Source organism: Pelodiscus sinensis, chromosome 2, assembly GCF_049634645.1.
Source record: "Pelodiscus sinensis isolate JC-2024 chromosome 2, ASM4963464v1, whole genome shotgun sequence".
Classification (NCBI taxonomy): domain Eukaryota; kingdom Metazoa; phylum Chordata; order Testudines; family Trionychidae; genus Pelodiscus; species Pelodiscus sinensis.
Genome location: NC_134712.1, coordinates 53,539,369 through 53,556,788, shown reverse-complemented (window position 1 = coordinate 53,556,788; position 17,420 = coordinate 53,539,369). Strand labels below are relative to the sequence as shown.

General features: G+C 41.3%; 1 protein-coding gene across 1 annotated transcript in view; it reads left to right on the top strand.

Moving 5' to 3' along the window:
- The window catches only part of LY96 (lymphocyte antigen 96), a 40,114-nt gene extending 34,314 nt beyond the window's left edge, over positions 1 to 5,800 (top strand). The window contains exons 5-6 of the mRNA XM_075920499.1: positions 3,973 to 4,069; positions 4,741 to 5,800. Coding sequence (XP_075776614.1) covers positions 3,973 to 4,038 — 66 coding nt within the window. The 3' untranslated portion in view covers positions 4,039 to 4,069; positions 4,741 to 5,800. The remainder of the gene's footprint in view (positions 1 to 3,972; positions 4,070 to 4,740) is intronic.
- The last annotated feature ends 11,620 nt before the right edge of the window (positions 5,801 to 17,420 follow it).

The following is a 17,420-nucleotide window of genomic DNA, read 5'->3' as shown; positions in this document are numbered from 1 at the left end:
AACCAAACTGTGAAGAACTTCAAAAAGATCTCACAAAACTGAGTGATTGGGCAACAAAATGGCAAATGAAATTTAATGTGGATAAGTGTAAAGTAATGCACGTTGAAAAAAATAACCCCAACTATACATATAGTATTGATGGGGGCTACTTTGGCTACGACAAATCAGGAAAGAGATTGTGGAGTTATCGTGGATAGTTCTCTGAAAATGTCCACACAGTGTGCTGCAGTGGTCAAAAAGGCAAATAGGATGCTAGGAAGTATTAAGAAAGGGATAGAAAATAAGACACAGAATATCTTACTGCCCCTGTATAAAACTATGGTAATCTCACATCTTGAGTACTGTGTACAGATGTGGTTTCCTCACCTCAAAAAAGATATTTTGGCCTTGGAAAGGGTTCAGAAAAGGGCAAGTAAAATGATCAAGGGTTTGGAACAGGTCTTATATGAGGAGAGGCTAAAGCAACTGGGACGTTTCAGTTTGGAAAAAAGGAGACTAAGGGGGGACATGATAAAGGTATATAAAATGATGAGTGGTGTGGAGAGGATGAATTAAAAAAAAGTTCTTCATCATTTCCCATAATACAAGGACTAGAGGACACCAAATGAAATTAATGGGTAGCAGGTTTAAAACGAATGAAAGAAAGTTATTCTTCACATAGTGCATAGTCAACCTGTGGAACTCCTTGCCAGAGGAGGCTGTGAAGGCTAGAACTATAATAGAGTTTAAAGAGAAGTTAGATAAATTCATGGAGGTTGGGTCCATGGAGTGCTATTAGCCAGGGGGTAGGAATGGTGTCCCTGGCCTCTGTTTGTCAGAGGCTGGAGATGGATGGCACAAGACAAATCGCTTGATCATTGTCTTTGGTCCACCCCCTCTTGGGTACCTGGTGCTGGCCACTGTTGGCAGACAGGCTACTGGGCTAGATGGACCTTTGGTCTGACCCAATATGGCCATTCTTATGTTCTTATGTCCTTATGAAATGCGGTCACCTTTAGCTTTATAAGTGATGGACAGACTATAACTTAATAGGTTCAATACAATTAAGAAATTATTTTTTCTGATTATTGGTTGGTTAATATTTGTATTGCAGTAAAGCTTAGAATCACCAAGCAGGACTGAATCTTCACCATTCCAGGCACTGTTGAAACACTCGTGAAGGATGTGTGTATGTAACATTTTTAAAACAAGCCCTTTGGAACATGTGACTTATTAAATGACTTTGCCTAAGTCCCAATAGGTCTCCTACATCACTTGAATGTTTCCGAAAATATTCCTGTGCTACATATGCCAAAAGCACTCACAATCTGAAAGGTATACAGCAGGGTAAAATGGAGAGATTCTTACCACTCTAAACTAAATCTGCTGGCTTATCAAGCTAGAAAAAGAAGATGCTTAACAGTGATGGGTCTTGCGTTCACTGTTAGTATTAAATTGATGTTTAAATTACAGCTACATAGCGTTGGCACTGACTCCATCTTTTTTGCCATTGTCAGACATGTTTCTGTAAGATAAGTTGTAGATCACAGTTCTGTGCCTCATCTGTATTATTTCCATGAGGCTGCTGGCTTAACTATTCTTTTTCATCCCCTACTGCAACAAACATCTGGCTTTGTTAGGAAATAAGGCACTACTTGTGCCACTCATTCTCTGCTGTTCACAGCCATGTATTAACACTGAATTAACACTGGATTAATTCACTAACATTTTTTTCAATTATTGTTCTTTGTACTTTTATACTAAATTCAGAGGTCAAAAAGAGTCTAACATTAAACAAGAGCAATGTGATCTAAGGCATTTTTCCATATGGCATTTATTATACATTTTTACCTTGTTTTGTGCTTCTCCTAATCTTCAATAAATGGTTCATTGTGGCCATGGAAGACTATCAATGCCACTCCTCAATTAATTTGAGTTGATCTTGACCAGACCGGACTCTGTCTTCTCACCAGCTCCATATGAACCACCACCACAGTCTTTCTATAAAGTATTTTAATCTTCTAGATTGACCTAATTTCCCTAATCTCATCCCAGCAAACAGGAATTGATGTTATCTATCCCTAGTTATCTCCAGGGCAGGAAAAGATTACTCTGGGGGAAGTGAATGATTGGAAGGGACAGGAAGAAAGGCATTTTCCTTAGTTATGTTGTTTTTCCAATGACAAACTAAATATCCTATATTCTCACAAGTTTAAAATAAACTCTGGGTAACTTAGCCAGAAACAAACTATCAAGTGAGTGTGTAGGACAACGAAGTTCAAGACACCAGTCAGAATGCAGAGAAGTGATTATACATTGTGGAGTGTAGGAAGGACTGTCCTGGTACGTGCAGAGTAATGCATACTGGGTTTAGTAATGGCATAGTCAGACAACATTTCCATATGTGTTGATCAAAGACTTTCTACCAAAGGAAGAATAACAAAGGGTTGATCTTCCTGTTTTACCAAGTGTGTCCAGCTTTTCCAAAGGAAATTCTTGATCTTAACTTCCTTGTGTATTTCCTTACCACTTCCCTCTAGCATGCACTGTTTTAAAAATGAAGGCCATGGAACAAATTAGCTATTTAATAATGAAAGAAATATCTTACAGTTGAATAAGATAGACTTGTGTCCTAGTAGTGATGTATATTTTAATTACGGATAGAGCACCAATTTTACCATGTGAGGTAGGGTTGCTATGGAATTTATCTGTGTTTATTAAATAGTAAATAGCAGAGTATTTTTTTTTGGAATTGTTTTCCTCTGGGTGATGTTTATTTTCATAAAAGGTCAAACTGCACAATGTTCAATGCATAAATTAAAGTGTAATTACACCGATAGCTTCTGTGGAAAATGATATTATATTTATTCAGTAATCAAAAGGTAAGAAAAATGCCAAAATATTCATAAGAGAAATGGTATTATATCCTTTTCAGTCTTTAAAGTCTGATTAATGCTGCTAAGCCTGGCCCCAAACTCACAGGAAAATGGAAGAGGCTTGGCTATAAGGTAGTCCCTTGTAGATTAAATAACTACTGCCTAAATGGTAGTGTGATGGGTTGTCTGCTCCATACAGGTGCACAAGGAGTTAATCCCATGTGAAAGCAATGGAAGCCAGTCCCCAAGCAGCCAGACAGGCGGTGTTGGGTACAAACAATCAGGGCTGAGTGTGCTCAGATAAAGGAAGCGCCTGGGAAGAAGATGGGAGGTGAGGAGTCAGGAATGTGTCTCTAGCAGGCTGAGAGTACTGTGGCACCATGGACAGAGCAGCTGCTTGCAGGGAAGGGGAAGAGGAAGGGGGGCAGGGAGGTAAGAGTGAAGAGGGTGCTGGGACCACAGGAAAGTGGCCTAGGGAAACCTATTAAGAAATTGGAGGGGACACAGCATGTGGTTGCCATCTACAGGATCCCTTGGCTGAGACCCATAGTAGTGGGTGGGCCTAGGACACCACAGTCACCAGTATTAGCCTGTGATACTAACCCCAGGAAAGGGGGAACACACATGTTAACACAGCCTGAGTGCGGAGTGCAAAGAGCATGCTGCATTTCCTGATGGTGCGAGAGGGGCTGCAGCCAAACACAGAGGGAGTGACAGTGTGCAAATCACAGACAGGGCATCATCCTTCAGATAATTCCCAGAGTGACCAGGAGGAGGTGCTAGTCTGGCAGTGAGAGATGTGCCTATGACAGACAGTACTATGAGAATCTGGTCTATATGAAGACTAAGAGCCTATTGTTTAACTGCATAAAAAAGAGCCATCAAACCTGAAAGGAAGCTCTGTAGTTAGGGTCTAATCCTGCCAGTCCTTATACATGAGTATGTTCCCATTAACCTCAGAAAGACTATTTGTGCAAGGGCTTTCAGGGCTGGGCTTTGATGAGGTTAGAATTCACTTCTAAGGAAATAATGAGACCAGACTTTTGAATGGCTTTAGGAGTTGATAATATGATGCAAAGCTTTTCACTGGTACACCACTGCTTTGAATTTGTCACAGATGATTGAAAGTCTCTGCTACAAGACATTTCATATGAAGTCTCAAACCATGGTGGAAGAAGAGTGATGATCTTAAATCAGGAAACACCAAAATTAAGGTTGTCATTCAACTTTAATTCTGCCCTTGCTGCCAATGCCTTACAATGAAGTCTTTAATTATGGGTTCACATATCGCTTCTCAAACAGTATTGTATATCAAATGGCCTTTTCATCTTCAGAAATCTTGCCTTGATCCACAGGAATCTTATTTCAACCCTTGTGCACCTGAAAAGCTGTACATGGACTACATAAAGGAACATATACACTAAGTAATTATTTAAATGTGGCACAGCACTTCATGTCATCATGATCAGAATTTAGCTCAGTTGAAAACATCTTTCATGAAACCTGATATCTGTGAAAATTCCAGACCAAAAAGGATCAATTTGTATTTGAACTATGGAGGAATATTAGTGCTTAAAATGAGAAAGTTAGTGAATACTAGATTTGGATGAAACTGTTCAAAAGACACATAGGATTCAGAGAGGAGGATAAGCCCAGCGCCATAGGGTCAGATAACCTCTGTTTTTGCCTCTTGTGATCTTGCCTCAATGTCCCCTCTTGGACGAATTCATATGTTTCCAAGCATTTCAAAAAAACTTTCTTCCACTTAGTCTCATTTATTATATCTCAAAACAAATTATACATTGGCCATTCCTTTAGCCCTTCCAGGCACTGACATTTTCTCCCCAGTTCTCCTTTTAACACACAATTCCTCTCTGTTTTGCAGCATTGGACAGAACAGAACACGGATTCATTCCAAAGTCAGATCCTGTTGGTTGGCCTTTCCTAAAGATTTTCCTACAGGCCTTTCATCAGCACTCTTTATTAGTAGCTACTTGAATCTTAGAAAGTTTCCTCAGTCTGCCATGACCCTGGTGATGGCTGGAGACTCTTCCTGCTCCTAGTAGGTTTCCTCTTCTCTGTGTGCACAGGCAGTCCATCTACAGGCTGGGATGCTGTCATGTGACTTTGGTGACTTGACTCCTACACAGGCCTGAGTTTTGAAACAGGATACTGAAACATGCACAGGAGATTATAGTTCTTATACCAGCTGTGAATAAACCATTAATAACGGATACTAATATACTGAATAGACAGCAGTCCAGTATGAGCCTTCTATTGGACTAGGTAGGATTCAGGTAACAGATACACTTGTTCTCTGTAATAGTACTGGATCATAAAAAAATATCAGTGAAGCCATACTGCGTGCTCTGAGGCAGAATGCATTCTGGATGTTGAGGAGAGCCAAAAAATCCTACGATTACTTGGACTACTATGATGAATGGGAGAGGTACTTCCCTTTTCTGGACATCCCAGCCATTGTTAACTAAATTTCCTGTAAGAGTTAAACCCAGAAACAGTGGGTCCTTGAGAGCCTCCAGGAAGTGTTGACAGAGAGCTAGGAGAGCCAATGAAATGAGAGTATGAGTTTTTTAATCGAAGCAGGACCTTCCTGTTGTAGTCTGTGTCAGAGCAGAGGAGAGCTGGGGGAGATGGATTGAGGCAGGAACAAGGCATGGGATTTTCAGCAATATACATGCCTAGAGAAGGACTAAACCTTGGAACAACAGATATGTAAATAGAACAGGGATCAAAGACAGTTAGGTTATTTTCTTTATTTTTAGGTTTGTTGAATTTCTCTGTGCTGAGCCAAGTACTCCCCATACATTGTAATTTTTAAACTGAATCCCAGGGAAGCAATTCTCTGTGCTTTTAATATGCCTTTTTTCAGTTGCTCTGTAACACCTAGCAATCAAATACACTTTACCAAGTATATCTTCTTTGTTTTGTTAATAAAATCACTTTTTTAAGACTGTGATCTGATTCCTGTGTCCAAGATGGCAGGAGGTTCTATGCGCATGTGCCTGAGACTGAAAGGTCCACTATTAAAAAAACTACAGTTTGTTTTCAAGCTCCCTCCAGAGGGAAGGTTAAAGAGCTTGGCGGTACCCCACAAGAAGACATTCCTAAGTGCATTTTCCTGGGTTCTGAAAGGGATTTTTGCATGTGGGTGGTGGCAGCATATCACCCAAGGACAGGGAATCTGTGATCTTGGGAGTTTTTAAGAAGAAACCTTTAGTGGCAGGGTATTTTAAAGTCTCTTGTGGGTCCCCCCCTTTTACACTTAAAGTGCCAGAGTGGGGAACAGCTTTGATAACTAAAAAAAGGCAGTAAATGGTATCAAAAGCTTTTATAGAACTGTAGCATGTATGGCTGCTGGCCAACATTTGGAATGGGTTCTCCACCCAGTCAGGTTATCAATGAGAGATGACACCTATAATTCTTTTTGATTAGTGGCACAAACCCTGATTCAGCAATGTTACTCTGTAGTCAGTAAGGCTACATGATTAAAGCTGGGTATGTTTTACGTACCTTGCTGAATTGGGGACATACTGTCTAATGGGGAATGCAGTACAGATCCTGAAAAAGTATAACTGAGTGGAGAGTAGATTATAGAAGATCCATATTATATTGCCCTTATTTCATACACAAAAGGCAAAATATGCAAGCGAATGTTATTGATATGTGTGGAAGTGAAAAGCCACCTGTTCCTAAAGGTAAGTATGAAAATATCAAAGGTGCTGAAGATGAGCTGATCTGCACATGAGTCACTCTGGACCTTGGAGCAAGGAGAGGAAACAATTATTCAGCGAAAAGGAAGTGAATAGCCTCTGTCACATTGGAGCTATTGTTTCTATCTCTGGCTGGGCTGCTCAGGATAACAAAGAAAGCATTAGTAATTATTAAGATGAAAAAATATGATGAATAATATGTAGCAATCCTATGTACATCCAGCAAGAAAGCTTAAGATAACTCAAGTCATTCTTGTTACAAAGGTCTAAAAGCTGAAAGAGGAATACATAAATTGCATAATAGCTGTTTAAAGATGAATTTTTAGCATGCAAAGCAGTTCCTGTGTTGGAATTTGGAATAAGGCCACTGCTCAGACTTTTGCAGAAAACATATGTGATCATAAAGGAGCATAGATTTTTTTTATCATGAAAGAACTGTAAATATGTCCTCCAGTGTCATGTCTGTGGGATATTATTTTTAAAAGCAACATTGAATGCCATTCCCTTTTATAGACTTAATCACAGTTGAACTTCATATTCTCAAACACCTCAGGAACTGAGGTCGTTCGGAGCTCTGAAATGTTCATAATTCTGAGCAAAATGTTTTGGTGGTACTTTTAGCCATCTTAATTTAAATGAAATAAGCACAGGAAAGTTTACTTATGTCATATCTTTTCTTTTTTTAAAGTAATCTGTATGCTTTTAGTTGTTTACATTTAACGCAGTACTGTATTGTATTTGCTTCCCCCCCTCTGGTGTTGCCTGATTGTATACTATCGGTTCCAAGTGAGATGGGTGGTTGATCAGTCAGGGTATGTCTACACTATGGGACAAAGTCAAATTAAGTTACGCAACTTCAGCTACGTTAATTGCGTAGCTGAAGTTGAAGTAACTTATCTTGGCTTTTGGCTCTGTCTACATTTCAGGAAGTCAAAGGGAGAACACTCTTCCTTCGACTTCCCTTACTCCATGTCAGTGTTCTCTCTTAGCTGCAGAACAGCTTCACAGGTGATTAATCAGCCCTGCCCAATCAGAGGCTCAGGGCTCCCTGTATGAAGCTGACAGACTGGGCAGGGCTGATTAATCTCCTATGAAGCTGTGCTGCCACACCCAGTTTAGAGGGAACACTGCTCTTTGTGAAAGCAGGACTACAGGCATCAACCAGAGTGCCCCTCTCGGTTTGAATTAGCTGTTTTAACTAGACCTGCTCATTTGAACCCCGGAAGATTGACAGTGGCAGATTCGATCTTCCTCTGTAGTGTAGACATACCCTCAGTTCTTAACTCTGGTGTTTGTGACTCTGAGGTGCTATTATATTTTAAACATTTTCCTTGGTTCTACTGTTATCCTCAGTTACCACCTCCACACCACCTGCATGTCCTTTCATGTGTTCTTAAAAAATTCTTTTCAATATTAGCCACAGATTATTTCTTAAATCTTTGTCTCTTTAGATATTATTTAATACAGTTAAAATAAGTTTGTGATATATACAGCTTTTTGGCAGCAATGTGCATTATATTTATCATTCTATTCATTTCTACATTTGACAGATATCTACATAAAGGAAACAAAGCAGAATGAGGAAAAAAGGAATTATTTGGTCAAAACATTTTGCTTAGAAAACAACTGAGCTCAAATAATAATATTTAACCATTCAGGGTAAAAATCATTCCCTGTGCAGAAGGCCTATATTAGGTCTTTTCATTGCTGATGTGGACCTTTTTACACAGGGGCAAATCTTACCCTTAAATATTAGAGCTAATATGGTCCCCCCTAAGTTTCATAAACACAAACAGAGGAACACTGAGTTGGAATAGAGTGGAACTACGTTACTCCTAATGGAGGACTGGACATGCATTGAGAGGTGCTAAGTACCCAGCATCCATAGTCACTGATTGCATTCATAGTTCCACTGTACCAAAAAATCCTAAGTGCATATGAAATTAATTTATTTGTTTATGAATTGTATAGATCTCAGGTTTTCTCAGAATCAGTCCTTATGTTGTCTTTTACTAGACAACTAACCCTTTTCTAATGTAGCTGTTTTTACAATTAATGGATAAATTCAGTTGGTGATAATGGGTACAAGTCCACTAATGCCATTTAGACCCATACTGTCTTTATGGTGGAACAGTTTTTTCTATCTTAGCTTTTTCTTACCCAAGATATTTTGGATAAGATTTTTTTTTAATTTGGAAGAGAAGTAAAAATTAATCTTAAACTTGTGCTAATGGAAGAAATAATTAAAGCTTTAATAAGCATACAACAGTAATAGGGGGTTTTAATTCTATAGGTTTGAAGTCAAAAGCTCACACTTTTATCATGAGGCACATAATCTTTAATTAGCAGCTATAAGACTTTAGTGGAATTTTTTTACCATTGGAGGATCTCCATATTTCCCTGTGAATGCAATAGAAATTGAATGTGTAAAATAGCCAGAAAGACTAAAATGCCAGTTAAAAATGATCCTAAGAAAGACTAGGTTAAAGGATTCAAGTGGTATATCTTTCTGGGACTATATTCTTAGTCTTGAAATGGTAACTACTTGCCCTCAACACGTAACTTCTCCATAGCTGCCGACAGCCTTCTTTTTTACCTTGGACTATAAAAACACCATAGAAGTCCATAATGGTAATATGAGCACAGTGTAGACCTGTCAGATGGAAAGTCTCCCCATACAACTGTCAGCAGTGTGAAAGGTCCAGCCATACCCACTATGCCCAACATCCTACACTGCTGGGCAATAGATGAGCTAGCCCCAGAGGACTGTAAGGAATTCCACTCCTGGCCTCCTGCTGCCAACATTCCTCTCATTGGAGGAGGGGGTCTATGACTCCAGATCAGAGGGTCATCCCTCTCTAAGGCTATGTCTAGACTACGCTCAAGTTTCGAAAGAGGATATGCAAATTCCCTGAGAATTTGCAACTCTTCTTCCAAACTCACTTTTGAAAGCGGAGCTTTCGAAAATTAAAGTAGTCAAGATACGTTTTTTTCAGAAACCCCGCCCCTTTTTTGAAAAGCTGCGTAAACTTCATTTTTTGAGGAAGAGCGGCTTTTCAAAAAAAGGGGGGTTTGCCAAAAAAAACATATCCCCACAACTTTCACTTTCGAAAGCTCTGCTTTTGAAAGTGAGATCGGAAGAAGATATCTTCTTTCAAAACTTCAGTGTAGTCTAGACAAGCCCTCAATGGATATATGGGATTGGTTAAAGATCATCTGTTTGACTCTGGGCCCAAGACAAAGATAACTATGGGTTTGGCATAGGAGTGACGATGAAAGAAGATTATGGGATTGGCAGGCCATACTGGGAGAAAAGACGTTGCTGACATGTTAGTGGAGGGAGTATGCCTAAATGCACCTTAAATGTGGGATTAGGAGATTGACCCAGGAAGCAGGCTGTTGGGTATATATCCCAAGCTAGAAGAGTGGTCCAGACCTAGCATAGTAATCCATGGGTTTGGGTACTTGGCCACACAGCAGAGACTAAGATTTGTGATTCCAAGTTCACACTGTATGCGAGCATTACTGAGCCCTGCAAGTAGTTATCCTGATTTGGGACAGGCAGCGGGGGGTTGGATTCTTGTTTACATATTATAGTATTGTGACAGAGTGAGATATGTGCAAATCTTGTGAACTCCATTTTATATTAATAGCTCTATTGTATGGTGTGCCTAAATGTGCTCACTGCAAGATTACTGCATTGTATTCCAGGACAGGAGTGTAGCACCAAAGAAGCCAGAACAGAGCAAACCAGGGCTATCAACTTTGAATGACCGGCAATTGCTGGTCGAGCACCAAGAAACAAGGTTGTTCTTCATCCCTCCCCTACAGCTGGGTAAGCCTACTTGGAGAGTAGGGAGGCTAGAGATCTCTGAGTTGCCAGGTGTCCAGTTTTTAACTGAACACCCAGTTGAAAAGGGATCTTCTCCACCCCAGTGAAAATGAGTAAATGAGGGTAGAGGACAGCAAGTGGCAGAGGGAGTGGGGATGAAGTGAGTGGGGCAGGGTTTCAGAAAAGGAGTTGGACAAGGATGCTCTCTTCCTGTCCAGGCCCTACACTGCTCCCGGAAGCAGCTGACATGTTCTTGTGGACCCTAAGGTGGGGGGGGGGGGGGGAAGTAATGCGATGCACTGTCATCACCCCAAGTGCTGATTCTGCAGCTCCCATTGTCCAGGGACTGCAGCCAATGGGAGCTGTGGGGATGGCACCAGCAGTTGTAGAGTTGTGCAGAGCCACTTGTCTCCCTCACCCAGCGACTACAGGGACATTTCGACCCTGTTTCTGGGAGTGGCATGGGGCTGTGCTGCTGACTGAGAGCTGCCCAAGGTAAGAGCTGCCCAGCTGGAGCCTTTATCCCATAGCCCCTTCTGTACCCCAATCCTCTGCCCAAGCCCGGACCACTATTCTGCACCTAAATTCCCTCCCAGGGCCTGCACTTTCTTCTGCACGCCAACCCCCATCCCCCATCCTAGTGAAAATGAGTGAGAGTTGGGGCAGAGCAAGCTATGGATGGAACGAGTAGGGTGGGACCTCAGAGAAGGGGTGCAGCCTCCAGGAATGGGTGAGAGCAGGGCATGAGTCTTTGTGTAATTATAGTTGGAAACCGTAGAACTCATGGTCTATGAGAACTAACATCTGTCTAAAGATTCTGATTTGATCCTTATTAGTACAGTATCTGAAAGCCTCAGTCTTCACTGTATTTATCCTCACACTGTCCCTGTGAAGGAGGGGACTATTGTTGGCACTGTACCCCTGAAGAACTCAGACATAGAGACTAAGTGACTTACCTGAAGTCTGTGGCTGAACAGGGAGTTGTACTAGGTCTCTCCAGTGAGCACCCTCAGCATTGGCCCAACCTATCTCTTTACATTTGAGGGAGAAGAATGATATTCATAAGACAGACAGTTGGCTCACCCTGGTTGGCACCCACAGGACCTCACTGATCCCGAACAAGGGAGTTTACTGGACATGGGGAGGTCTATGCTAGCCCCTCTGCAGCTGACCTCTGGGCTGCTGTCAGCCAGGCTCCCAGGTGCCATCCCCCCACACCCCACCTCAGGCCCCTCTGCTACTAGACTCTCAGTCAGCCCCTGCTCCCAACCGCTGGGACTCTCTGCTCCAGCAACATCCGTAGTCCTCCTGAACCATGGATGTTGCTAAACCTGAGAGGTTTAATTGTACTTTTAAACATCTAGCTGTGCATTTTGTTTTCTGCTCTTTCCTTTGGACTACCAGGCTTGAAACAGGAACTACACTGAGAACTAATACAAATATATTGATTAGAGTAAAGCTGACCCCATGGACTACACGCTTCTGTGTGAAAGCTGCAGATTTGAGCCTTGAGCTTAGTCCCTTATACTCTAGAAGGACACTGTGGTGTTATGTCCTGCTGCTGGGGATCTGAGAGTGATTTGTTTTTCTGCAATGATGAACTTTGCTGACTCTACCCTGGTGTGGAATTAGATTCCAGAGAAAGACTTGGCCCATGGATGTACTGCTGAGCATTTGCTAAAATTTCCCATGGTTGCTCTCCTCTGTTCAGTGTCGGTGGGAGCGCTCATGCAGATAGGTCTCCAAGACACTGTTAACATTTTAACTACTGTCACTTAACTCTGCTCAGATTAGATCTACACAGCATAGCAATTAAAATATTGTTGGTCCCTATTGTTGGAGATGATTGGAAATAAGACCTTGTCTATTTTTTAAGCAACATTTCCCTCTTTTATGCATGGAGTGGGTACCCTATGGTGTTGCAGAACCTATATTAAAGATGGCATCCTTGCTTGGCTGTCTTTTGCTATTCTGTGTCAGACTGCAGGAATAATGGGAAGAGGACTGTACTCTTACTTTGTACTGCAACATATATCTTGTGTTGAATCTTTACAAAAACAGGGGAATGTGTATAGTTTTCATGAATGAGTGTGTCTGGATGAACGTTTTAAACTGCTGGCAATGTCCTAATCGGGTAAACTTCTGGCTTCATTTCACTGTGGTGGGCAGGTCAAATGGAAGCCACATAGCAGGCTCTGTGAAAGGGTGAGGGTGGTGCTGCTGACAGGAGGCTAAAGATGTGGCAGCATTTCATTCCCGTTTAAGGGTCTGATTAAGATACTTTCCATTTCAATAAAATCTTAAACATCCTGTTTTAATAAGGTTTTTTGGCTCTCTCAAGTCAGAGGTGAAAGAAAAATCTACCATGTCCTCTATATGTTGTCCCCCATCTGCATGAGATTACACACTATGATGACCTGTCAATCATGTAATGTGTGACTTGATGTTGCCAGAGGAATTATTTGGCCAGAGTGGACAGGTTTTAATTAAAGAACAAAATTCCTGAAGGAATAAAAAAGCTCTATATTAGTGTCAAACCATCTCTTTCCAGCTCTGCTAAGCAGAGGATGTAAATTAAATATTTATTTTGAAGGAACTGAGATTATTAAAATCATACAAAAGTAGAGCTATTTAAATTTTTGCCTTCAGGCCTATGAATTTTGCTCTGTCTATAATTATATTTCCTCTGTACATACATTTTTTCTTCCAGCTCCTATCTTGTTACCATCTGTCTTGTCCATCCCTCTGGTGGCTAAATCCAGCAAACTCTCTCCCCCTTCCCCTGCTTCCCATTAGCTTCAGTGGGAGTGTAGGATTGGGTTCTGGAAGCTGACATGCTGGATGAAGACATTTAATTTCAAGATCTAGCAAATACTGTATAACAACTGATGCAAACAGTTGCTGAATCCCTACTAGTTGCACAGTGGCTCTGGATTCCCAAAAGCTGATGCTAAAAAAAGACACATGGAATATGATCCTCCATGCCATCAGCTTCATAAGACTGCTAGAGGGACACAGGAGAACTCAGACATAAGTAGAGAGAGTCTCCTTGCAATGGTCAGAGTTAACACAGTTGTACAACAAAAAGGAGGTAATCAGAGGAAAGAGATATGCAGGTTTGTTGCTGGGGCTGTCCTTAATATTTATGGGGCCCCTATGCCCAATGGCAGCCCCGGGGAGGGGGATGATAATGTTTTAGATATGTGATTTTTTTTTTACAATCTTCAACAACACACCAGTGAAATCTTTTTAAAGCAGATTGTAAACTAAGATCCTGTTGAAATTCAGAAATTGACAGTCTATACCGCGGGTTGGCAAAAGCCTGTTAAATGGCTTCATTACCAATTGAATGGCTCTTTCAGAAGTTTAATGTCTGCTAATTGGGCTGGCAGGCACATTTACTTTTAAATTAACTAGATCGTCTCTGGAGGAAGCAGAAACACAGAACAGGGACAGGAAGAGGTGGGGATAGACATTAAGAACTAGCCATGCCCCAGATTTTCAGGTGTCCTATGCAACTGCATATTCTGCATATGGGTATGGATGGTATTGTTCATTGCTGATAGAAATACTGTATCTTATTTCATTGACTCAGGTTTAGCACCCTTTCTCCTGATACTTCATGTATAGAGGTAGGGGGGTGGGCTACAGAGCATTTTTCTCTCCCCCCCTCTTCCCTTCTCGAGTTTTCTTAACCCCTAGTCATAACTCTGGTCATCTGAAGAAGTGGGCTGTTTTGTTAGTCTATAAAGTTCTAGCAGACCATTTTCTTGCTGTTTTTTACAGAGGTAGTCAAGAATGATTTGTCCATGGGAAAAAATGACAATTGTAATGTAGCCAAGGCCTTTGGAAGCTGTAGCGCTACCTGTGTAGACCTGCTTGGAGCACTAAACAGGCCATCTGAGCAAGCTGCAAGGAAATCTCTGGAAAAAATGTTTCATCAATATTAGGCGCAGTGTCTTCTGTCAGAACATTTCCCATATCAACTTGCCTGATTTCTCACCAGAATTATTCTTTGTTCATCTTCAGGCTCATGACCAATTTGTTAAAGGTGGCATTATAATGAAAAAGGTTAGACATACTCAGCTAGAAAGTATTAAAATAGAACATTTTGAATTGCGCTGTATTGCAGAGGCCTGGTTTTGAGAGTACCTCATGTGGCTTAGTCACACTCAGTGAGTGATAGACTTTTAAAAGACTAACACTTTAGTCTAGATGAGCACCAGGAGTTTGGGTTTGGATGAGCTTTGGATAGATGAACATCCAACCATCTTATATTTACTCTCATTATCTCTCATCACATCCTATTTACCTCAGCTTCCTGTAGTCTCTCTAGTTTTCCCTTCTTTCCATCCTCTTGAACACCATGATCTTCTCTCCAATCTTGTCTCCGCAGATGCCTTGTCAGGGCTGGTCCTAACCAATTCCAATTGGCAGCCCTGATCAGGCATAGGCATCTGCAGAGACAAGATTTTGTCAAGCAAAAAAAAAAAAAAAAAACCATTGGGGAGTAACCAGGAAAACCTGGGAAGGGAAGATTTGGGAGGTCAGGCCGAAATGCAGTCACGGCCTGCCCCTAACACCGGCTCTGTCGGCAGCCCCTTGAAAATGGCAGTCCCAGACAACTGCCCAGCTCACACACCCCTAAGACCAGCTCTGTGCCTGGTGAATTTCCCAGCTGGGTTTCGGGATCCCTGTAACATTTTACTTGCATTTTCACACACAGCTGGACCCAGGCTCTCACCAGCCTCCTCCACAGAACTCTAGTTTTGTTGTGGCAGTCTCTTAGATAAGATATGGCTCCTTTCAATAAGTATCATGTACACAGAGATGTATGTTCTATCATGGCATTTCAGATTATGATGTGCACCACTAGATTGGATTGGGCATACTGAAACCATATCTAAGGGACTGCCACACTTATAATCATCTGCAATTTTATTAATAAAGGGTGATGGTGAATGGGTTTTAAGGATGTTGTGCACTTGATTTAAGGGAATCTACTCCTTCAGCTGTTTAGATCAAGGATAAAGCTGCCAATAAGGATAAAGCAAAATCTATTCTACCTGAACCAGTCCATACATAATTTTTCCTATTAAAACACAGGCTGCTAAATTGCTTACCAGAAAACCTTTACAATGGAAAGAAGGTGAGAAAAAAAAGGAGAGGCTTTTGAAATCATATCAAGGATGGTTTTTCAGTGTGAGTGCATCTTATTAGTCACAATCTAGTTTTTGAGTATTTGGGCTCCATTTCAGCTGGAGGCATATACAAATGCTGGTAATGCTTCCTATTGTTAGAAATACTTTCAAGTTTGCTTAGATAGTAGGAACTTCTAAATTTATATTCTCTCCTGCCCCCTGAAACCTGTGAACCATAATCAAAGGGTTAAGGTACTGTAGGAAAAGATGTGAGAAGAAACACATGGTGGGGTTCTCTTTACAGTCTACCAACTTTGTGTGGTATGCAGCCAACAACCATTTCAGTTCAGCATTCTGTTCTGTAATTAGCTTTAAAGAGCTCTGACAAGCTCAATAATTCACCCATTGATCTTTCACATCCATTATTTTATATCTCAGGGATGTCTGGAATCTAGAATTAATGAGCGCATTATCTAGACTGCATCCCAAGAGATCATCAGTTCCTTTCTTAACAGGAAGGAGAACATGATGCCTGCCTAACTGAGATTTTAGATAAGCTACTTGCCACCCAACTGGCTGAGGTTGGCAGAAACCAGCTAAAGGGAAGTATGCACTACTCTCATCACTGTATTCTCTTTAGGCACCCACTGATCTGTATAAATCTCAGCTGCTGACCTACTCTGTTCTCTGCTTAAAGGCTTTTGGCATGAATGTCTCTTTCTGAAAGCTTTATTTGCTGGACAGTGTGAATGAATTGGGGGTGCATGGCAAGGGAGGAGGAGATAGCATATTAATGCTCAATCAGGTCAAATAAAGGACAAAAGGCAGGTGCCAAATCAGGACACAGACTTAGTCCGTGGGAGTCACAGCTGGCTCTGACTTGGGAGGGGGTGTAGCTAGTCACTGGGGATTTGTTTTCATATTGACAAGTGCACTGCCTTACATCCAGAGTAAGCCCGTATTTCCTAGAATATGGGTGCCATTTCACACAATCTAATCATCAATCCAGTAGCTAACATTAGGTATATACATATCTAAGAGCATGTTAAAAATGGCCAGCTGGAGAAGATAAACAACAAGTCTGTTGGTTTGCCTTAGGGAGTTGAGGTTCCTTAACTAACTAGTGCATACCATGGTATATGTTCATGGTGCTTTAAAATTTTTAGAAGGGAGTCTTCACTGTGGTATCTAGATGCCAATTAAACAATACAGTAAGAATTTATCCCACTAGAGAAGTGGCTAATATTAGTCTTCTACTCCAATTCTTACCATCCAGAACACCTTAGGGCTACGTCTACACTGGCGGCTTCTTGCGCAAGAACAGCTGTTATTGCACAAAAACTTGCCAATTGTCTACACTGCACGCACGTTCTTGCACAAGTAAATTTACAGTCTAGTGTTGGAAAACAGGGCTTCTTCCTGAAGAGTTACTCCTCTCCCCACGAGGAATAAGCCCTCTTGCACAAGAGCTCTTGCGCAAGAGGGTAGTGTAGTCAGACAACATGAATTTCTTGCGCAAGAAACCCCTATGGCTAAAATGGCCATCAGAGCTTTCTTGCGCAAGAGAGTATCCACACTGCCATAGACGCTTTTGCGCAAAAGCATGTCTTTTGTGCAAAAGCACATGCCAGTGTAGACGTGCTCTTGTGGAAGACTTTTTGCGCGAGAACTCTTCTGCAAAACTGTTCTTGCGCAAGAAGCTTCCAGTATAGACGTAGCCCTTGTGTTTTCCCTTTGCCTGAAATAGTGGAATAATTACCAAGAAGAAAACAAAAACAAATACCTTCTCTGTCCCCAGAAACACAGAGCCATCAATTAGGCTTATTCAGGACCAAATGCTAAATAAATACAGGGAGGCATG